This window comes from Gadus chalcogrammus, chromosome 5, assembly GCF_026213295.1.
Source record: "Gadus chalcogrammus isolate NIFS_2021 chromosome 5, NIFS_Gcha_1.0, whole genome shotgun sequence".
NCBI lineage: Eukaryota > Metazoa > Chordata > Actinopteri > Gadiformes > Gadidae > Gadus > Gadus chalcogrammus.
In genome coordinates this window covers 11,810,753-11,832,773 of record NC_079416.1, presented here as the reverse complement: position 1 = coordinate 11,832,773, position 22,021 = coordinate 11,810,753, and the positions used below count along the sequence as shown (strand labels likewise).

The 22,021-nt window shown below is 48.8% G+C and overlaps 1 protein-coding gene across 1 annotated transcript in view; it reads left to right on the top strand.

Moving 5' to 3' along the window:
* Positions 1-22,021, top strand: part of LOC130382113 (ryanodine receptor 3-like) — a 111,008-nt gene that overhangs the window by 42,071 nt on the left and 46,916 nt on the right. The window contains exons 27-41 of the mRNA XM_056589722.1: positions 320-522; positions 1,374-1,548; positions 2,024-2,232; positions 3,310-3,509; positions 5,644-5,710; positions 5,911-6,071; positions 7,121-7,286; positions 8,380-8,466; positions 8,782-9,008; positions 9,674-10,538; positions 11,274-11,474; positions 13,217-13,319; positions 14,662-14,796; positions 21,288-21,561; positions 21,898-22,012. Of these exons, the coding sequence (XP_056445697.1) occupies positions 320-522; positions 1,374-1,548; positions 2,024-2,232; positions 3,310-3,509; positions 5,644-5,710; positions 5,911-6,071; positions 7,121-7,286; positions 8,380-8,466; positions 8,782-9,008; positions 9,674-10,538; positions 11,274-11,474; positions 13,217-13,319; positions 14,662-14,796; positions 21,288-21,561; positions 21,898-22,012 (3,188 nt within the window). The remainder of the gene's footprint in view (positions 1-319; positions 523-1,373; positions 1,549-2,023; positions 2,233-3,309; positions 3,510-5,643; positions 5,711-5,910; positions 6,072-7,120; positions 7,287-8,379; positions 8,467-8,781; positions 9,009-9,673; positions 10,539-11,273; positions 11,475-13,216; positions 13,320-14,661; positions 14,797-21,287; positions 21,562-21,897; positions 22,013-22,021) is intronic.

Here is a 22,021-nt window from a genome sequence, read left to right as displayed (position 1 = left end):
ATATGTAACCTCACTCTACTCTCCTAACGCTGCTGATTCACTCTGCTTCATTGGCTATATCCTAAACCAATCATAGTGCTTTTACATACCAAAATCACTATCTGCCTGAGTCATCTATTCGACTTTGGGAAATTGACGCAAAATACAAGATGAACCTTAAAATATGTCTTAGGCAATTATGCTATGAGGCTAACTCTACGGCAGTTAGCCAAGTCAAACACAAGCCCACAGCGGTCGGGTGAAGGAACAGAGGGGCTATATCAGCTCTCCACTGGTGTTGTTGTCCTGACCCGTATCCCCCCTCTGCCCCCCTGATCAGGGCACGTGGTGGAGCGGCTGACCATCGACAAAATCCGCTTCTTCCGGGTGGAGCGCACCTACGCCGTGCGCACCGGCAAGTGGTACTTTGAGTTCGAGGCGGTGACGGGCGGAGACATGCGGGTGGGCTGGGCGCGGCCCGACTGCAAACCCGACCTGGAGCTCGGCACCGACGAGCTGGCCTTCGTGTTCGACGGATACCGGGTGAGAGCGACGCGCCCCTCCCCCTCTTCCCCGGTCGTTGGTCATCGTTACCATAGCGATTTTGGGTTTTGATGCATCTGGTTGTGGTGCTGCACAATTTATGACAGCGCACCGGTGATATTTTAAACCCTCCCTAATTAAAATTAGATTTTGATTGAAGAAGGAATTAGGCGGCTCATTAAGCTGCGTAAAGGCACGATGGAGACCTGCAGCGCTCTGCTTCGTGAGCGTGGGGCGGTGGTCTCCTGATATTACATCCCAACAAACATAGATTAGGAATCTGTGTCTCTGCCATGCACCTCTTATGCACTCTGGGTTTAGAGTTGTGCCCTCTGGTGATAGTGTCCTCCATAATACAGTCTGTCTCTTACTACATCTGAATGCCTGGACTCTCCTTACCGATTTTAAAATGTTTTGCCCGTATGTTTGTATGTACGTCAATTACGGCACCCATTGCCATCCTGACCATGCCTTGAAGGAGGGATCCCCCACTCTGCGTATCTTCACAAGAATTCTTCCTTGCTTATTAAGGGTGTTTTTTCTTTCCCTCTGGTGGGCTAGGGTCAGGGGGTGTCATACATATATGGCCTGTTGTGACTTTACCTGTGATTAAGGGCTATTCAAATACAATTTAATTTAATTGAACTGTCCAGTTGACTCTCTCAGAAACAAGCTTGTGAAGCCCTTACATTATTCTCCTTCCTTTTCTGTAGTTGCTCCTATTTTGATTCTATTGATTCTATTCTGAGATTGTCCTCCGCCTCACTTGTGAATCGCTTCGGATGAAAGCGCTCTGACTCAATTATAATGTGGTGTTAACAGTACGTGTTTCCCTGTGTGTGTGTGCCCAGGGCCACCGCTTGAACATGGGCAGCCGCTTCTTCGGCCGCTCCTGGCGGGCTGGCGACGTGGTGGGCTGCATGATCAACATGGAGGACAAGTCCATGGTCTTCACCCTCAACGGCGAGATCCTCATCACCAACAAGGGCTCCGAGCTCTGCTTCGCCGACTTTGAGACCGAAGACGGTAGGCAGGGCGTGTGTGTGTGCGCGCGCGTGTGTGTGTGTGTTTCTGTCTGGAGGTCCCACAGCGGACAGATGTGAGGTCAAGGCTCTTGCGTGGGAGACAGTGTCGTTGAGTCTGAGCGTGTGAATGAGGGCAGTCAAACACGTGTGGTTTTCACATCTTAACCGGAGAGGATCTTAGCCAGCGTGCTGACAGGCCTGCTGAGGTTGTAACCTAGAAATGCCCTGCTGGGGGAAATTAGTGAAACATAAGTGGCCCCCCATTCCCAAATCACCCTTATTTAATGTGATGCTCGCAAATTGGCTATTTCCACAAAAGGCTAAGGATTGATTTCGAAGCCCCCTGCTATGTGTGTGTGTGTATGTGTGCGAGTGTCTGGGTATGTGTGTGAGTCTGTATGTGTGTCTTATTCATCTCAGCTCCCCCGTATCTATCTGACTGTTCTCTCCTGCCCTGGTCTCGGGCTCACCCCCAGGATTCATCCCCGTGTGCAGCCTGGGTCTGGCCCAGGTGGGGCGCATCAACCTGGGCAAGGAGGCCAGCTCCTTCAGGTACTACACCATGTGTGGCCTCCAGGAGGGATTTGAACCCTTCGCCGTCAACATGAACAGGGAGGTGACCATGTGGTTCAGCAAGCGCCTGCCCACCTTCGTCAACGTGCCCAAGGACCACAATCACCTCATGGTGAGTCGGGGTTCGGCCCCGTGTTGAAGGGGAGGTGAACTGTGGATTTGAGTAAAATTGAACACAGAAATTGTTATGGATGCATTGGATAGTCAACTGGAGTCATTGTTATTCCCTTGCCTCAAGGCCTGATTCCACCGGACGCGTTACGGCAGCGTTACGGCTGCGGCATGTCTTGGCCGCGGTCAACGCAGCAGATAGGTTCAACTCTAATCAATGAGACCATTTCCACCGGGCGCGGCTACGGAACGTCTCAGCAGCGTCCCAGGAGCGGCTCGCCATGCCGCAGCGCTATCATTCCGTAGCATGTCTATTTTTGCCGCAAGCCGTTGCTGAACCGCGTCAATTTCAACAGAGCAGATCGAGCAGGGCAGGAAGTGAAAAAGTAAAAGCCATAGAGCATCCGGTCAAAATAAAACACAATACTCAGCTCATGTAGCCTATCACAACTTCACATCAACATTATTACGTCATGACCGGTGGCACCAGGTCAGCAGTCAATCAATCAAAGGGTCTCAAATCATCCTTTTTATAAGGACAATGTCAGAAAGGACAAAGCCTGGCATTTAATTGCAGTAGTTTTGGGAGTGGAAGGTGAGTACATTAGGTTTAGGATTTTCGCGTGATCTCGTGATCTCGCGTGAATACGGCTGGCTCGCAAGGCAGCGTTGCGCTGCCGTAACGCGCCCGGTGGAAATGCAAGCAGGGCAAAGTCGCAGCCGTTCCGTGCCGCAGCCGTAACGCGGCCGTAACGCGTCCGGTGGAATCCCCGGGTTAGGGGGCGCTCTAAGCCACCTGTTAAGTGTAACTTATAGCATTGTTTGAGTGCTAGTAAATCTGAGAAAGAAAAATAAATAGAAATGGATGTCAATGTCTCGACTTGCCTTCTCGTGTCACTGCGTTAACAAGTTTGTACATAATATAATTTTTCTCTAACATCAAAATAGAACTTTAGACGTTATTTGGGGGTTTAAGGACCCTTAACGTTAAGGACCAACACGTTAAACAGGGTTCAGGGTTTGTAGTCCAACTAAAAGATGCAACAACGTCTGTATCTGGGGGTTTTCCCTGGGGCAGATCACAAGGATCGACGGCACGGTCGACAGCCCCCCCTGTCTGAAGGTGACCCACAAAACCTTTGGCACCCAGAACAGCAACGCCGACATGGTGTTCTGCCGGCTCAGCATGCCCGTGGAGCTCCACTCCCTCTTCAAGACCAGCGCCGTGGCCGACATGAACGGGGTCCACGAGGAGGAGACCCTCAAAGTCAAGCACAGGTCTGGACTGCCGTGGAACACACACACACACACACAGTCACGCACTCATACAGTCACGCACTCATGCATACACACACACACACACACACACACACACACACACACACACACACACACACACACACACACACACACACACACACACACACACACACGTGCACACACACACACACACGTGCACACACACACACACTCATGCACACACACACACACACACACACATGCACGCACACACACGCAAACACACACGACATCACACACACACACACACTCATGTACACACATGCACACACACGCACACACGCACATACAGACACACAGACTCATGCACATACACACACCCGCAAACACACACGGCACCACACACAAACACTGACACACACAAACACATACCCCCCTCAAAAGACAACCTATGCGATTGTGCGTGCACCGACCGATGTTCGATTCCCACCTGTGGTCCTATGCAACAGTGCCTCCTCTGTGGTCTTTCCACCCACCCCCTTGTCCGTCTCCCCTGTCCTGTACGTTGTGCAGCAGACAGACATTCAAGATAACTATAACAACACACTAAATGTATTGCTACAGTCCTGGGCCCCGTTTCCCGATAACGATGGATCTTCGCTCGTACGATCATTCTCCCGATGGATCTTGCGATCCATCGATAATTTCTTTGGAGCGTTTCCCGAAACTCCTCTTAACGTGAACGCGCATTCGCTGCACTCACGACGTCGTAGGATTGTAACTGTCTACTGACACGGTGCTGAAATGGGCTCCGTAGGAGGGGGAGACGCAGGAATGTCGCAGGAAAATTGTGTTAAAAAGGGTTAAAATATATCCCCATCAAGGACAACAGCAGAGTAGCCTACGAAAAAAATAGACTGCAATTATATGAATGCTAAAGACATTAAAACACAATTGATTAGGCTGAAACCGACATATATCAGTCCTAATCCTGAATGCACTGTGCGTTTCACGGCATTTTCCCCCCTGAAATAATTCCATATGACAAAAAATTAAAAATAGCTTGTGTGACAACTACATTTATCTTAATGGGCTGATTTCTGAAACATGCTTTGCAAAGAGAGCCGACTTAATCTGATTCCGCATAAGGGTTTCCTTGATTGATAATTTGATTGGCTATAAAAGCCCCTCCGGAAATAGGGTAAGGTATGTATTGATGAGGAATACAACGATGCCCACCGTCTGGCCCGGTGCATCGTTGAGTGCACGATCGGGAGGTGGAAGTTGCGCTTTAGATGCCTTCACAGGTCAGGCGGAGGGCTCCAGTTTTCGCCGGCCAAGTCATGCGCCGTGATATGTGTGACGGCTATGTTGCACAACATTGCAGCTAAGGCTGGGGTGGCATTGCTTGAACCGGAGGACGCTGAGGACGATGACGACGAGGAAGATCGGTGTGAGGACGGCCTCCCTCATAACTACGCGGCTGGTTTTCATGCGCGTCGAAGAGTGATTGAGACTTTTTTTTAACCCCCTCCACCCTCCCACATGTCACTAAACATTCCCGTCAACGTGACCAATCCCCACCATATCCCAGCCTTTTGCCTGCTCCTTTGCTTGGTTTTTATAATTTATTCTATTTCTTTATTTTTAATTTATTTTTTTTAATTTTATTTTATTTTTTACATTATTTTATGCTACGTTTTATGAGTAGCCTATGTCAGTCTGCACAAATCCCCCCACTTTCTCTCACACATTTTGAGTGCCCTGCCTGCGCAAACATTTTCTGGACTGTCCCGTTTTATTTTGGCCATTTTAACATCTTTGTTAATAAATTAATTCATAATCTTTATTAATTACCAAACTAAGAACATAAAGGCGCAATGCGTTTTAATAAAACGCATCCAATAGACGGAATGTCCGATGGTGTCGCCACTGAGGCTATAGCTGACGATGCTCTTAGCGTCCTACGAGTACCTAAGAGCACCCCTGGAGTACTCGTTAGCTACGAGCGTTTTCAAGACGTTCGTTCCCCACGATGTTTTCGGGAAACGCGGTGAAAACTCTACGATGCCCTTTCGACGCACTTCACGATCCACTTAGGCTAACGACGCTTTCGGGAAACGGGGCCCTGATCCTTGGTCCTGATGACTGTGTTTTTTCTGTGTTACCATAGATACCCACTGAGGGCTGTGAAGCACGGGGAAGAAGCCAGAAGAGTGGACTACAGCAGCATCACCACGGTATTAAGTCCAGCGTTCAATTCCTCATTTAATATGTGTTTTTATCTCCTGCCTCCCTGTTGACGTTATACTGTGTGTGTGTTTGTGTGTGTTTATGTGTGAGTGTGTTTGAGTGAGTTTGTGTGTTTGATGTATTTGTGTGTGTGTGTATGTGTCTGCGTGTGTGCGTGTGTGTGTATGGATGCCTGTGTCTCCTCCAGTACTACCACTCGGTCCGTGTGTTCGCCGGTCAGGAGCCTGCGGGCGTGTGGGTGGGCTGGGTGACCCCAGACTACCATTACTTCAGCAACAACTACAACCTCAGCAAGAACCGCACGGTGACGGTAACCCTGGGCGACGAGCGTGGGCGGGTCCACGAGACGTGAGTCCATCTTTTGAGCGGAAATTCAAATGACCTCTCCTCAATGTCAACATCGGAGAAGACTTAGGAGAGACAAACATTGTATCTCTCTTGTTGATGTTGTTCTTCGCACCTTTGGTCTTCTTCCATTCACACCTTTAGCCGCACGGGCCAAACCGCGCTGCTACGCGCATCCAAGTTTAAACCTGCCAACCTTTGCTGAGTCTCTCCGGGGTTGCAGCGTGTATGAAATGCATCGCCATGCACACAGAGTACAGCGAGTTCTCAACATTTTAGTTTGTTATTGTCGTCTTTTCTATAACCTTTGAAAGCCGATTCAAGAAGGGTAATGGAGGTTTGGGTAGAAGCGCTACACACTGATGTTAGTTGACAATTCCCTGAATTATGATTTATTTAGATTTGTCTTGGTCTGAGGACTGAATTATGGATAATATTTCACACCATTAAATCGCTGATGTTGATAGTCAACACTTATTGGAATATCAAGGACATCCTGTGTCCTTGATATTTGGAAGGAATATGTGTGAAACCGTGTCCAATGTGTAAACAAGACTAATCGCTCTAATCGGCTCTTAATGAGCTATTGAGATTAGGAAGCAAAACAGGGTGAATATTGAATGTCAAACTGAATGCTCACCATTGCTCATGAGAAGCGCATCATCAGTTAAAGTCCAGCCAGCCCTCTATAGTATATTGGAAAAAGGCTAAAGGCTGCTCTTGTGTTTTGATGGCCATGTTTGATATCGTTAGCCTTATAGCATACTTGCCTCAGTCGTATTTTGGCCAAATCTAATGCTGGTGATTCACTCTGTCTCATTGACTGTATCCTAAGCCGATCAGATTCCTTTTAAATTCCATAAGCACTATCTTTCTAAGTCGTCTATTTGATTTAGGCATTTTTGATGCTAAATACAAGATGAACCTTAAAATATGATTTCGCAAATTATGCTGTGATGCTTACAATATTCGATGGTGTTTCTAATGTTGATATTGTTGTAACCTTCGACCCCTGTTCTTCTCCCCCTGGTCTCCTGGCGTGGCGGCGGCAGGGTGAGGCGTAGTAACTGCTACATGGTGTGGGCCGGGGAGGTGAATAGTGGCTCCCACTCCTCCAGCAGCAGCAACGTGGACCTGGAGGTGGGCTGCCTGATCGACCTGGCCACCGGCCTGCTGTCCTTCACCGTCAACGGCAAGGAGATCGCCACCTCCTACCAGGTAGTACCCCCACGCACGTCCCCTGCTGCTACTTCTGGTGGGGGGGGGTGGGGGGGGTTGGGCCCTTGAGGACTGTCGTTCATCCATTCATCCAGCCGGCCGCTTTGTGATCCAATCATCTTTCATCCCTCCATTCTTTCAGTTGTCCATCATCCATTTCTACCGTCATGCATCCACCCATCCATTCATCACTTTATCCGTTCATCACTTCATCCACCCATTATTCCAATCAACCACCCATTAATCACTTAATCCATTCATCACTTAATCCATTCATCACTGCATCCATTAATCACTTCACCCATTCATAACTCCATAACTCCATCACTTCATCCACCCATACATCCTATCCATCCCTCGGCTTGCTCTACAGATAGTTGGTCTCCATTCTTCTTCGGTTTAATGATGCGCTTTTCATGTGACTGTGCTATTTAAAACCCCAGCCTTGTGACGTGTGTAATGACGAGTTAAACGCCTGCCTGCACAAACGTTGTTCCCTGACACCCTAAGAACCACCATTTCTCAGGAAGACGCTGGTTAATGCAATGTTCCGGTATCCACTGCCTCACAGACCCAGTGACACCAAGTCACAGAGCCTCTGAGTCATCCGGCTGCACACACACACACACGCAGATATGTCACACACACACACACACACACACACACACACACACACACACACACACACACACACACACACACACACACACACACACACAGACACACACACACACACGCGCCGACATGTCACACACACACACAGACATGTCACACACACACACAGACATGTCACACACACACGTACACACAAACACACACTCGTGTGCGCACACAAATACACACACATACACATACACAAACTCATGCTCACAAACACACACACACACACACACAGACTCCTGCACAGACACACAGGCTTACATACACAGACACACGGAAACACACACAGCATCACACACCCATCCGCACACACAAACACACTGTTGATCATTTCTTCTAGCCAAGCCACTTCCTATAAGTCATGCTCTCTTGCTGTTCCATGTGCTCCCGTCCGCTGGGCGACACCCACTCACCGCTCCCCTCTGCTGTGTAGGTGGAACCCAACACCAAGCTCTTCCCTGCTGTGTTTGTGCGACCCACCAGCGCCAACCTCTTCCAGTTTGAGCTGACTAAAATCAAGGTACGGGCCCCTGACCGGCATTCACTGAGGCCCCTGTTTACCGCGGCCACCGTCTTTTGTAAAAAAAAGAAACCTTATTTTTCTACGGACCACATTTATTAATAGAAATAATCAACGTGCTACCTTGGATGGATGAGTAATTTTCCAATGAATCCTTTTGTAAAGAAGCACTCTCAGTAGTGAGAGGGCAGGCCACATAGGTTATGTTAACCCTCTCCAAATGGAAGCTCCATTCAACTTTCCATTCCATTTCCTATTCCCATTCAACGCACTCACCACTCTCCACTCTGTTTCCTCTGTCCCTCCTGCTCCCAGAACACCATGCCCCTGTCGTCGGCCATCTTTAAGAGCGAGCACAAGAACCCGGTGTCGCAGTGCCCTCCGCGGCTGGACGTGCAGTCCATCAGCGCCGTGCTGTGGAGCCGCATGCCCAACAGCTTCCTGAAGGTGGAGACGGGCCGGGTGAGCGAGAGGCACGGCTGGATGGTCCAGTGTGTGGAGCCCCTGCAGATGCTGGCCGTGCACATACCCGAGGAGAACAGGTGTGTGTGTGTGTGTGTGTGTGTGTGTGTGTGTGTGTGTGTGTGTGTGTGTGTGTGTGTGTGTGTGTGTGTGTGTGTGTGTGTGTGTGTGTGTGTGTGTGGTCTGTGGGTGCTCGCCTGCTGTGCTCTGTATTTCACATTTATGTTGTTTATTTTGTGTGTTTTGTTGCAGTGTCTTAATGTAAATAAGCAGATTATAAAACGTCTGCACACACGCACGCAAAGAACACAGTAACGCACACACACAGACTATCTGTATATGTGTGATGCCCTCTGTGTTTTTTTTTTTTTTACACACTTACATTTGCATATTGACTAATGAACACTGTGCACACCTTAACACGCCGACACGCATCGACAACACATTTCGTTTGAATATGAATGGCAAACAATTGGAATATTTTTTCACTGTAGATGGAGCTCAATCGGATCACAGCTATTAGCATTAACACCCCAAATGGTTCCACACCATTTAGCCTTCCCCTCGCTTATCTTAAAAAAAAAAAGATAAATAATAAATAAAACAAGAAATATTAATATAATATATATATATAAATAATACATGTAATAATAAAAATATATATCAAATAAATATACATTTAACAAATATAATATTGAGAAAATAAAACAATAACCCCCCCGAATCGCCCCCCCCCCCGCCACAGGTGTGTGGATATCATGGAGCTGTCTGAGCAGCAGGACATGCAGCAGTTCCACTACCACACGCTGAAGCTCTACTGCGCCCTGTGCGCGCTGGGCAACACGCGCGTGGCCCACGCCCTCTGCGGCCACCTGGACCAGTCGCAGCTGCTCTACATCATCGACAACAAGTACCTGTCGGGCATGCTGCGCGAGGGCTTCTACAGCGTGCTCATCAGCATCCACCTGGAGACGGCGCGCGAGGCGCGCCTCATGATGAACAACGAGTTCATCATCCCCGTCACCCCCGAGACGCGCTCCATCCGCCTCTTCTCGGACGCCTCCAAGCGCCACCTGCCGCCCGGCGTGGGCCTCAGCACCTCGCTCAAGCCCCGCCTCAACTTTGCGCCGCCGTGCTTCGTGGGCAGCAAGCGGGAGCAGCACCTGTACAGCCCCCAGATCCCGCTGGACGCGCTGAAAGAGAAGGCCATCAGCATGCTGACGGAGGCCGTGCAGGGCGGGGGCCACCACATCCGGGACCCCGTGGGGGGCAGCGTGCAGTACCAGTTTGTGCCCATCCTGAGGCTGATCAGCACCCTGCTGACCATGGGGGTGCTGGCCAGCGGCGACGTGCACAAGATCCTTCTGCTCATCGACCCCGCCGTGTTCGGGGAGCCGGGGGCGGAGCGGGAAGCCGCCGCCGCCGCTGCCGCTGCCGCCGCGGAGGCCGCCGCCGCCGACACCGCTGCCGTCCTGCCTGCGGAGAAGGAGGGTCTTAAAGGGGAGGAGGGGAAGGCTGTGGAGGCCGGAGAGGAGGAGGCGGGGAAGGACGGGAGGCAGCCGATGAAAGGGCTGCTGGAGAAGAGGCTGCCGGAGCCGGTGAAGCGGCAGGTAATGGACGCACACGTTTTGTACAATAGTTGCATTCAACATTGGATATGCGACCCAAACAGTGCAAGAATCATTCATCAAATGAATCCGATGGGAAAAGCAACTGGTTTTATTCACTGTTGGCTAATTTGAGGTTAATTTGAATGTTAAACAACGATAATTAAGTCATTATTGATTTAACAGTTTTATTGTATTCGGGTTTTGAGCAGTAGTAGTAATAGTGGTAATAGTAAAAGTAGAAGCAAACATAATATAAGGCCATAAGAAATGGCCTGTGAAGCTCTTATGAATGACTTTACGTGTAGTTGACTTGACTTGACCAGTAGCAGTAAAATTAGTAAAAATTAGTAAAAATGTATGATATGCCGTGCGCATGTGTGTACGTGTACATTTTCCCCTGTGTGCGCGTGTTATGATGCGCGTGTACGTGTACGTTTGCCTATGTGTGCGTTTTCCTGCATGTGTGTGTGTGTGCATTTGCACCTGTGCGTGCATGTACGGGTTTATTTGACCCTGTGTGTGCGTGTTTATGGATGTATACGTGTGCATTTGCCCCTGTGTGTGTGGATGCACGTGTGCATTTGCCCCTGTTTTCATGTGTTCATGCATGCGTGTTTGCCTCCCTATGTTTGCATGTCATGATGCGTGTTTTTGTGTGCCTAAACCCCTATGTGTGCGTGTTATGATGCGTGTGTACGTGTTATGATGCGTGTGTACGTGTGTGCCCCATGGCAGATCTGCGAGCTGCTCCACTACTTCTGCGACTGCGAGCTGAAGCACCGCATCGAGGCCATCGCCTCCTTCTCCGACCACTTTGTCTCCAAGCTGCAGCACAACCAGAAGTTCCGCTACAACGAGCTGATGCTGGCGCTCAACATGTCCGCCGCCGTCACCGCCAGGAAGACCAAAGAGTTCCGCTCGCCCCCGCAGGAGCAGGTGAGACGGCGGCGTGGCAGAGAGCAGCAGATGCATGGTTTGGCGGTGTACACAAAGCAGCAGGAGGGGGGGGGGGAAACGGCAGATGAATCGGGTGCTCAACGCTAACAAACGATTGGATTCCACCGAGGAGCAATGTGGGCACAGCATTTACTCACAACTCAATTCCCCGAAATATCAATCGAGAACCAGGGAAATGGGTCTTAACTTAAATCAAAAGTGGAAGCACAATATCGTCTGTTGTGGCTCTCATGCAAATGTTCTCAAAGGCAGAACTGCAGCTAAAGTTAAAAGTAATTGTTTCTCTTAAATCCCAATTTCACTGCGGTGAGTGATTGAATGTCCAAAGCGGGACTGCCGCCCGTGTCTTTTAGGTAATGCGGAAGATTAAGGATCGCCCTGATTCGTCCCCGTAGTAGAATCACGGCGCGAGAAGGACAAAGGCTAGCAGTTTTGGCCCATGAGCTGTCCCCATCCCATAACTCAGTGAAGGCCTGTGTTTTTGAACCCATGCCCAGTTCTTCTCCCGCCTCACCGTGGCAACTGAGACCAAACATCTGCTGCAGTTAACCTCATTACGGCCGTCCAACCTATAGTGCCGACTCTGGTTGTCACGTCAACATACACAATGATGGAATGGAGGGAGATCAGGCCAGGAGGGGGGTGGGAGGGGGGGGGAGAGAGAGAGAGAGACAAAGAGCAAGAGAGAGATACATTTACTGAAGCCCTTTAGGTCATGATGAACACTATTGCTACTCTCTTTCTTTCTCTCTCACTCTATCTATATATCTATATATATAGATATATATATATATACATCCTCTCTCCTTCTCTCCCTCTGTCCCTCTCTTCCTCTCTCCCTCCCTCCCTCTGTCCCTCTTAACACACACACACTAGGACATGCACAGAAAAACCTCTAATGCATACACACAAATGGAAGCATGGGGCCTCAATACCTTTAAATGGTGCAACAGTGTGAAGGGCTTAGTGGAGATATATTTGAAGTCACTTTGGTCATTTTCCACATGCATGGGTCATTGGTTTCCCACCCCTTTAACTTCCCTCGGGTTTTGCGTCATTTTCTTTGCTCATTTAAGTTTGCACATACCGCCACTCGCCCAGAACAAATCTGAGTGGGCTTTTGTCAATCTCTGTCTTTATCTCGCTAAGTGTTCCCCAAAGCCTTCCCCGTGTGTATGTTTGTGTGTGCGTGTATGCGTGTGAGAGCAAGCGTTTGTGTAAATAAATCCTGATATTCCATCTTTGGCAAACACACAAACATTCAGAGGTTTACACACACACACTACCCACACACACGCGCGCCTGGAGGGTCTCATCTGGTGACGAAGTGGGGTGGTTCACAGCCACTGTACTGATGTAACGGCGTGTCATGGAGGCCTTGAGTCACCCAGGGTGACGGGCTCCACCAGAGCTGTGTGTCTCTGCTGCTGGTATAGTGACACTGCCTAACCTCTCTATACATCCCAATGTGTTGCGTAATATATGTTTTATTATGATATAATATCATCCATAACAATGGCTTTTGTATTTTTTGTGTGGTCTGGACGTGATTGGTTTGTATACGTGTGGAAATGTGGGTGCACGTGTGGTCTTGTGTGGTCTTTGTGTGTGCATGTGCGTTTGAGTCCTTGTGTGTGTGTTTGATTTTGTGTGTGTGTGTGTGTGTGTGTGTGTGTGTGTGTGTGTGTGTGTGTGTGTGTGTGTGTGTTTGTGCGTCCCAGATCAACATGCTGCTGAACTTCAGCACGGGGGATGACTGCCCATGTCCGGAGGAGATCCAGGAGGAGCTGTATGACTTCCACAATGAGCTCCGCCTCCACTGCGGTGAGCCAATCAGATCACATCACATGGCCCTCGGCCCTCCTCCCTGGCTGGAGTCGCCCAATGAGACCAGAGCTCATGGCCCAGGGCCCTCCTCCCTGGCTGGAGTCGCCCAATGAGACCAGAGCTCATGGCCCAGGGCCCTCCTCCCTGGCTGGAGTCACCCAATGAGACCAGAGCTCATGGCCCATGGCCCTCCTCCCTGGCTGGAGTCGCCCAATGAGACCAGAGCTCATGGCCCATGGCCCTCCTCCCTGGCTGGAGTCGCCCAATGAGACCAGAGCTCATGGCCCAGGACCCTCCTCCCTGGCTGGAGTCGCCCAATGAGACCAGAGCTCATGACCCAGGGCCCTCCTCCCTGGCTGGAGTTGCCCAATGCTTGGTTACCAAACTAAGACTCTAAGTTAGTCTCATGGTCTCATGGTCTCATGGTCAGGTCTGAGGAGGAGTCGAGCTGGTTTAATCAGTACTCCTACGTAGAATGAATGATTGCAAAATAGAGGCGCACTCCAATGCTGTTTTTGTCCTGCTTTGTTTATCAGTGGGAGCAGCTGCAAATTAAATTATGAAATACCGTGAATGACGTCTTGGCCAACAGCTGTGTGATATGATTTGTGTGTCTTTTAATGTGCGCCCCATCAAAGGGTTTGAGTGTTTTCACTCTCAATTAAGTGCAGGGGAAATAGTAACGACTCCTTGCGGTCGTTTTTGTCAGGCCCTTTGATTTCGGTGACAGGATAGTGTTTGTGTGTGTGTGTGCATAGTATGTGTGTGTGCGTACATGCTTGTTTGTGTGTGTGTGTGTGTGTGTGTGTGTGCGTCCCTCTGAGGTGTGGGGTGTTGGGTGCCGCTGCAGATGGGCCAGACGCCCTGATGTTTGGATAAATAATTGAATGGCTGGAGTCCCTGCGGCTGAACAGAGATACGACCGCTCTCTCCGCTTGGCCCTCATCTGCTCCGGCGCCCCGCAGAGCACCGACTAGAAGAGATGGATTCATATATAAATATATATATGATCGTACATAAACTATATAGACGTATAAAGTCATATCCAACGCAAGGCTGTTACTGTCTGCAGTTGTTTATCGTTTTTAATAAGATTGTCCCTGTTGTATGTGCTTGTACGTGTGTTTGTGTGTGTATATGTGTGTGTGCGTGTGTGTGTTTGTTTGTGTGAGTGTGTGTGCGTGTGTGTGTGTGTGTGCGTGTGTTTGTGTGTGAACTCATTTGTTTGTGCTGTATGTGTTGGTTGTTTGTGCGCGTGGGTGTGCGTATGTGTTTGTTCGTGCACTTTTGTCTGCGTGTGTATGTGTGTGTGTGAACGTGTGTGTTTCTGTGCATAAAGGAATCCCGATGGAGGAAGAGGAAGAGGCGCTGGATACGTCCATTAAAGGTCGCCTTCTGGCCCTCGTTCAGAAAATCAAAGGGCAGCAGCAGAAGGCAGAGAAGGAGCCGGCGGAGATGCAGGAAACGGCACCATGTAAGGAGCTGCCGATAATGGCTTAGAATTCATGCTAGTGCTACTGTTAGCTAGCAATGAAATGTATGTACGTGTATGTTTCTGAGTATTATTGTTTGCATTATGCATGCTTGTTAATACTAAGGATAAACACCATAGAATACGGCGTGGAAATTAAATGAAAGCTTATAACCAAAGCATTTATTTTAATACCCGTCGTTCTTTTTTCCTCTTAACCTGACCTGCTGGGAAATTAGCTCTAATTTGTCCCCAGGGACCTGATTAGTTATGTTTTCTGATTCCCTTAACACAACAGTGAAAGTGTTCATAGTTGTACTGAAGCTGGGCTAGTGAATGTAGCAGCACTGGGTCGCGTTAAAGTGGTAATCCCAGACCCTTCTGGGAGGCGTCTGGCAATTTCAGCTCTGAGAGAAAGCTGCCCTCGTTGCCACCTACTCTCCTCCTCATCCCCTGTTATCCTTCACTACATGTTGGCAGTTGAAGCCCTTTCACTGGCCTCCTCTCTCTCGCTCTCGCTCTGTCTCTGTCTCTGTCCCTCTCTCTCTCTCTCTCTGTCTCTGTCTCTGTCCCTCTCTCTCTCTCTCTCTCTCTCTGTCCCTCTCTCTGTCTCTCTCTCTGTCTCTCCCCCTTCCTCCCGCCCTCTGGAGGAGCCCGATCTGGACAAGGTGCAGTGCAGTCGAATTAAAACCAATCTCTCTCTCTCTCTCTCTCTCTCTCTCTCTTAGGGCGCACTTACACTAAGCCATCTGTACCGTGCCCAAGTCCGTTTCACACCTGTACCGTGCTCAAGTCTAGATCGTTTGGCAAGTGTGAGCACGCCAACCGTACTCAAGTCCACTTCAATTCCTTGGCCTGAGCACACTTGGGAGAGGTGTGCTCAGGCCACGGTACAGATGCCAATGAGCGACACGCGCACAAGCACGGCTACGCAACCTGAGCTGGATGACGTATAGTCCATGCGACCCTTCTTTCCCATTAAACAATTAAACATGACGGCTAGGGGGCTGCGGTTCACATTGGTGCGATAGTGAAGTTGAGTTTTTGATCAAAAATACCCAGTTTGTCACGGCACGGGCTTTCTTTGTTCACTCGAGAAGGCGAGGCTGCGCACGGAGTCTAGACCTCTTTAGAATAATTTGCACACTCCCGAATGTTTTTATTTTTTTATGAATGAAGACACCCGCATGCAAGAATTAGTTCACGTCTGAGTGTAGGCTACAAACGCAACTAACTATTTACAAGTGCAAAAACATATTCTTTATTTTACTGACCACTTGTTTTTTATCCCGTCAAAAGCCTCGTAAGGCCAGTTCCTCTGCGTCTCTCTCGTAGATCGCACCATCTTTCACGTTTTTCTTTTTAGGGCTGAATGATTAATGGAATTCAAATCGAAATCGCGATGCAATAGAACGTGATATGCAAATCGCAAATAAAAAAATATTTATTTAAAAAAAATATTACAATTCAATAGTTAAATAAAGAAGTTTATAATATAAATTAATCTCAACACATCGGCCTGGCTTAAAGGACAGAGCAGTTTTTATGTTGACTGCTTCCAATGTTGTGTAGGTCACACTAAAGAATGATTTATTTATTTTTTTGTGAATAATACACAACATAAGGAACTTAATAAATTATAAAAAATGGAGTTGAATCCCACTGCACGTAAACACAGTCACACTCTCAAAGACACACACACAGAGACACACACACCCACATATGTGTGTGTGTGTGTGTGTGTGTGTGTGTGTGTGTGTGTGTGTGTGTGTGTGTGTGTGTGTGTGTGTGTGTGTGTGTGTGTGTGTGCCGGCGCCACGGTGAGACACGGCTAAGGAGGCGTGTTCCAGGTCAGGCTGACAGGAGAGAGCGGAGCGCAATAAGCACCGAGGCGCTAGACCCTCCAGATCCTCCACCTGATTAGACTCGAGGCCCCGGGGCCCCCGGGGAACACACGCGCGGCGGCACACGCACACACCCGGTTGAAGCAGAGAGGAGATTCTCATTAACAAACAGATGGCGGTAACGCCGAGGTGATGCGGCCAGACGCCGCTCGGTTCACGCTCAAGTGCCGCTCACCGCGAGCGCCAGGACGGATGTCATTGATCCGCATATCATTAGCCTCATGGTATAATGGCCGAAGTCATGTTCTACGGTTGATCTCGTATTTAGCATCAAAAAGGTGATTATGGAATGTAAAAAGCACTCTGATTGGCTGAGGATATAGCCAATGAGGCACTGTGTGGATCAGCGGCGTTAGGAGAGTAGAGATAGATTAGATATCACAATTCTGCCAAAATAGTATTTAGGCAATTACGTTATGATGCTACCGATATACAAATGATGTGACGTCTGTCGCCAAGGCAGGCCCTACCTTCTCCTGACCTCGAGTTTAGATGGCGACTGCAATTTACGTGCCGCAGGCCAGCGGACCTCCTCTGTCCTCCACACACACACTATGTGACCAGAGACCGGTCGCAAGCATAAACGGCCATTTGATGACCATGACGGACAGAGTGGTGTTTAGAGGCTCCATTTAGAAAAGCGCCCAATCGAAAAAACCTCACCTTTTTCAAAAGGGCACTCAGAGGCATGCCAAAAATACCTCTCCGCCGCCACACTGAATCCACACATCGTCCCATCTCTCTCCACTGTCTTATTGTCTTCTGTTCCCTTCTTGGAGGCGTGCGATGCAGGCAGCAGGTATAGCAGGAGATCCTTTTCAGGTGTGCATTCTGATGGCTGAGGTGCATGCTGGAAGAGAGGCGAGGGGGGGGGGGGGGGGGCAGCAGAAAGGCAATCTCTCCACAAAGAGAGGAGGGAGCTTCAGTGAGACCCCCCAAGCCACAGACCTCATCACACGTTATGAAAGCACCCTCGGGGGGGGGGGGGCAGACCTCTCCCTCAGTGAGAGACTGCCGGCTGGCTGGGTGCTGCTGGGTGAGGGCTGATTGATTGGTGGCTCGGTCGGTGCTGGCAGCCAAGGCTTCGGTTGTATCACATCCACTCCTGTTCTCGCTGATGATTCCACCAGAGGTGTTTTTGATTCCAAGTTTCTCAATTGATTTATTGGAGGAATGGATTTATCGGAGCGATCGCCTCCTCTGTTTTCTGTGCGTGTGCGCGTGCGTCTGCGCTTGGCTATGTGTGCACGTGTGCGCCGTTGCGGTTGTGTGTGTCCTTCACGTTCCAGTGTGTTCATTTCATCATGTACCTTGGCGCTTCCCTTTCCTTGGCTAATTGGGGCTATAACAGCAGCCAATGGGCAGCTATTGTCGCGCTGTTATTTACTGCTAGCACGGCTCCGTCCGGAGTTGAGCCTGCCCAGCCCAGTCAGATTATTCACCATGCCTTGGAAGAGGCGTCTCCTTTCCATTACGTCTTCTGGGACCCCAGGAACCCTCAAAGATACAATAGGCACCATGGCCATTGCCATTACTCAAAGGCAGCGTGGTTAATGTGCGATACCAGATACGAGCGGAGCAATAGATTGTCACGCACCGCTGATAAAGTGGTGTGTGTGTGTGTGTGTGTGTGTGTGTGTGTGTGTGTGGGGTTGTGCGTGCGTTTGTGTGTGTGTGTGTGCCGTAATGCTACGAATGGTTTAGCATTCGCCGTTTTATCACACTCAAGACAGGGAAGATTTGCCGGAGCGTATGACGTTAGTGGGGGAAATCATTCAAAGATATGTGGGTGCATGTGGGAGTGTGTGTGTGTGTGCGTGTGTGTGTGTGTTTGGGGGTTGGGGGGATGTTGTGTGTATGTGTGTGTCTCGTCGCCTGTGCTCGTAAGGAGGAATGCAGTCTCATTTCTGAGCATGGCTGTCTACCTGTGACTCCTGAGCAGCAGGATCTATAACCTAACGATTCTCTCTTTCTCTCTTTCTCTCTTTCTCTCTTTCTCTCTTTCTCTCTCTCTCCTGCTCTCGCTCTTTATCTCTACCTATATCGTACCGTATCACTCACGTGCTAGCGCCTCACAATTATACACAGCCTCGGCTTGGGTTGATTGAACACTCCCTAAGGACCAGATCCTTCGACGAGCTCCCATCAACACACGTGGTCACATAGGCAGACACCAGGGGGCGCACACTGGGGCACTTTGAAGTCAACAGGGAAATCAATGGTATGGCTCTGCCTCTTCAAATTGATGTGTCTCACTCTTCACAAGGGCTCCTACTGTTCTTCTTACACAGCCATTCCGGTATACACACGCTTCAGACACACACACACACACACACACACACACACACACACACACACACACACACACACACACACACACACACACACACACACACACACACACACACACACAGTCAGGCAGCCTATCGATCCAGGTTTAACGAAGCCTTAAGGGTAACCCACATATGAGCTGTCCAAAGAAATGTCTCCGTTTAGCTGCAGAAGCAGAATACCGTACGCTGCTATTAATACCCAGATAGTCATTTTTCTTCCCTTTCCTCTTCGTCTTTCCTCCGCTCCACTGAAGATGCACAAGTGCCTTTTTCCTCTTGAATGAGCTCCTAGGAGCGTGTGTGTTTTCCTTCGTGGGACAATGGCTCATTGTTCACATAGCCTACAACTCATTAGCTCCCATTCTGAGGCGGGGATGCAGAGATGAATGAAATGAGCGAGCCGGCTTTAGGTTTGGCTCCTCTTCAATGCCTTTAAGGAGCTCCTTGTTAAGTTATTTTCAAAGCTCGCTTTTATTGCATCGCTGAGTGCGTCTTTGAAATACATGGTGTGTTTTTAATAGGCTTTAAAGATGAGTTGTACTGGTAGTACTCAGTCAACAGGAACGTTCAACTGTGATCTAGTAGCTGTGTGTTGGCATGTGTGGGCGTGTGTGAGCGTGTTTGTGCGGGTGCAAGTGTGTGTGCATGTATGTGTATTTGCACGCATGCGTGTGTGTGTGTGGTAGAATATGTGCCTGACAGGTGGCAATGGGCGTGAAATGGCCTATAGATTGAGGCTACAGCAGTAAGTGTCACCTCTGCAGATGTTATCTTGTTGAAAGGCAAAGCTATAAAACACGACATGATAATAGAGGGAGCTCTCAGAAGGCCAGTCTACCTCTGACACCTTATCCTATGGTAATTGTGTTTGCAATCATGTCATCATAAGATGTCATCGTTCGCAATATTATGGAGCACAATGGATATTTGCCTCGTACATCTCAGAGAATGTTTCATTATATTGATTGAGATTTTATCATTACACATTGTCAAGGCAACATGCCCACATGGAAAAATAAAGGTTCAAGACAGCTTGACCTCATAGAGTATTCAAGTCATTGCGTTTGGAATGGATTCAACCATCTCTACACCAGAAGATCCACAATACTGCAGTCACTGCTGCAGTGGGAAGCAGAGAGCCTTGGGTTCATTGTGTTCAGCGGGCCAATGTTACGACTGAGGGGAAATAGACTTTGCGGTTAATACATATAGAGTTTCAACTTTGGAAAGTTTCATCTTTAGGAAGACTAAAGATGGGGAGGTATCAACCTAGTCAGTAACTCGCATCCATTAATCAATCAGTCATCATTCAAACTTTATTTACATAGCGCCTTTTTTGCTCAATTGCAATACAAGGTGCTTAACAATACAATGAAAATAAAGAAATATCAAGAAATAAATACAATGGATTAAGGTTTCTCATTAAGATGATTAATCGGGGGCAATTTTGGGGTGTTTGCCTAGATGGACCATAATAACGATGGTGCAACTGCTTTCACATGCAAAACAATACAGAGAATAATATAATCATGTTGCTAACCCTGTCAAATCCACCAGGGGATTATGGCACTTATTACTAGAAAATATTACAACATTACCGAAGAGACGAAAACAACAGTATTTTCTCTTATTAGTGTTTTTTCTTCCTATTTTCAAACGTCTCCATTTGAATTGCATGCATAGAAGATGAGCTCCATAAGTCAAGCTGTTGTATCAGCCCAGCAGCAGCTTGGCTGTTGTTCACCGGCGACAACTGATACACCCATTAAACACCTATCTGGGTGTACTGACTGTGGTTCCCCTTCTGTTGGTTCCCTTCCCCCAGTCCCTTCTGACAATCCATATCATGCGCTCCTCTTCCTCATGACCCCCCCACTCCTGGTCTATAACCATTTTATATATATATATGTATATACTATTTATTGATGTTTTCATGTTGTTAATCCCAGACGGGAATTGTTGGTGTCACAGCAGAAAGTACTGGAAATACATAGGAATGGAATTGGCTGTGGTTCTCTGACTTTGGTTCTCTGACTGTGGTTCTCTGACTTTGGTTCCCTCTCTGTTTTTCCCTCCCTGTGGTTCTCTGACTTTGGTTCTCTGACTGTGGTTCTCTGACTTTGGTTCCCTCTCTGTTTTTCCCTCTCTTTGGTTCTCTGACTGTAGTTCTCTGACTGTGGTTCTCTGACTGTGGTTCCCTCTCTGTTTTTCCCTCCCTGTGGTTCTCTGACTGTGGTCCTCTGACTCTGTTCCTCAGCCAACCTGAAGGAGCTCATCTCCCAGACCATGGTGTGCTGGGCCCAGGAGTGTCAGATCCAGGACCCGGAGCTGGTACGTAAGATGTTCAGCCTGCTGCGGCGGCAGTACGACAGCATCGGCGAGCTGCTGGGCGCCATGCGCAAGAGCTACACCATCAGCGGCGTGTCGGTGCAGGACACCATCAACCTGCTGGCGTCGCTGGGCCAGATCCGCTCGCTGCTGTCCGTGCGCATGGGCAAGGAGGAGGAGAAGCTCATGATCGACGGACTCGGGTACGGGCCTCCGTGCCGGTTCTCTCCGGGTTTATGACTCGGCCGGGCGGGTCTTTGCTTGGTTTCTGGGCTAGTTGCTGCTGCTGCTAAAAATCGGATCGGGGTGATTCAAAAGTGTTTTAAAAACCCAAAGTTTTGATTTTGGTGTATTTGATGAAAAACGTTGATGGATGGATAAAACTTTGTTCATTTATTAATGAATCGACTGGTCGTATGTCAGCACACCTGAACAAAAACGTCAGACTTTGAATGAATTGATATTGCGCCATTTCAACACATTTGTTGACCTTGTGTGTTGTGTTGACGGTGGCATCCGTCTTTGACTTTTGCCTGCAGTGACATCATGAACAACAAGGTGTTCTACCAACACCCCAACCTGATGAGGGTGCTGGGCATGCACGAGACCGTCATGGAGGTCATGGTCAACGTGCTGGGAGGAGACAAGTCACAGGTAGCTCCG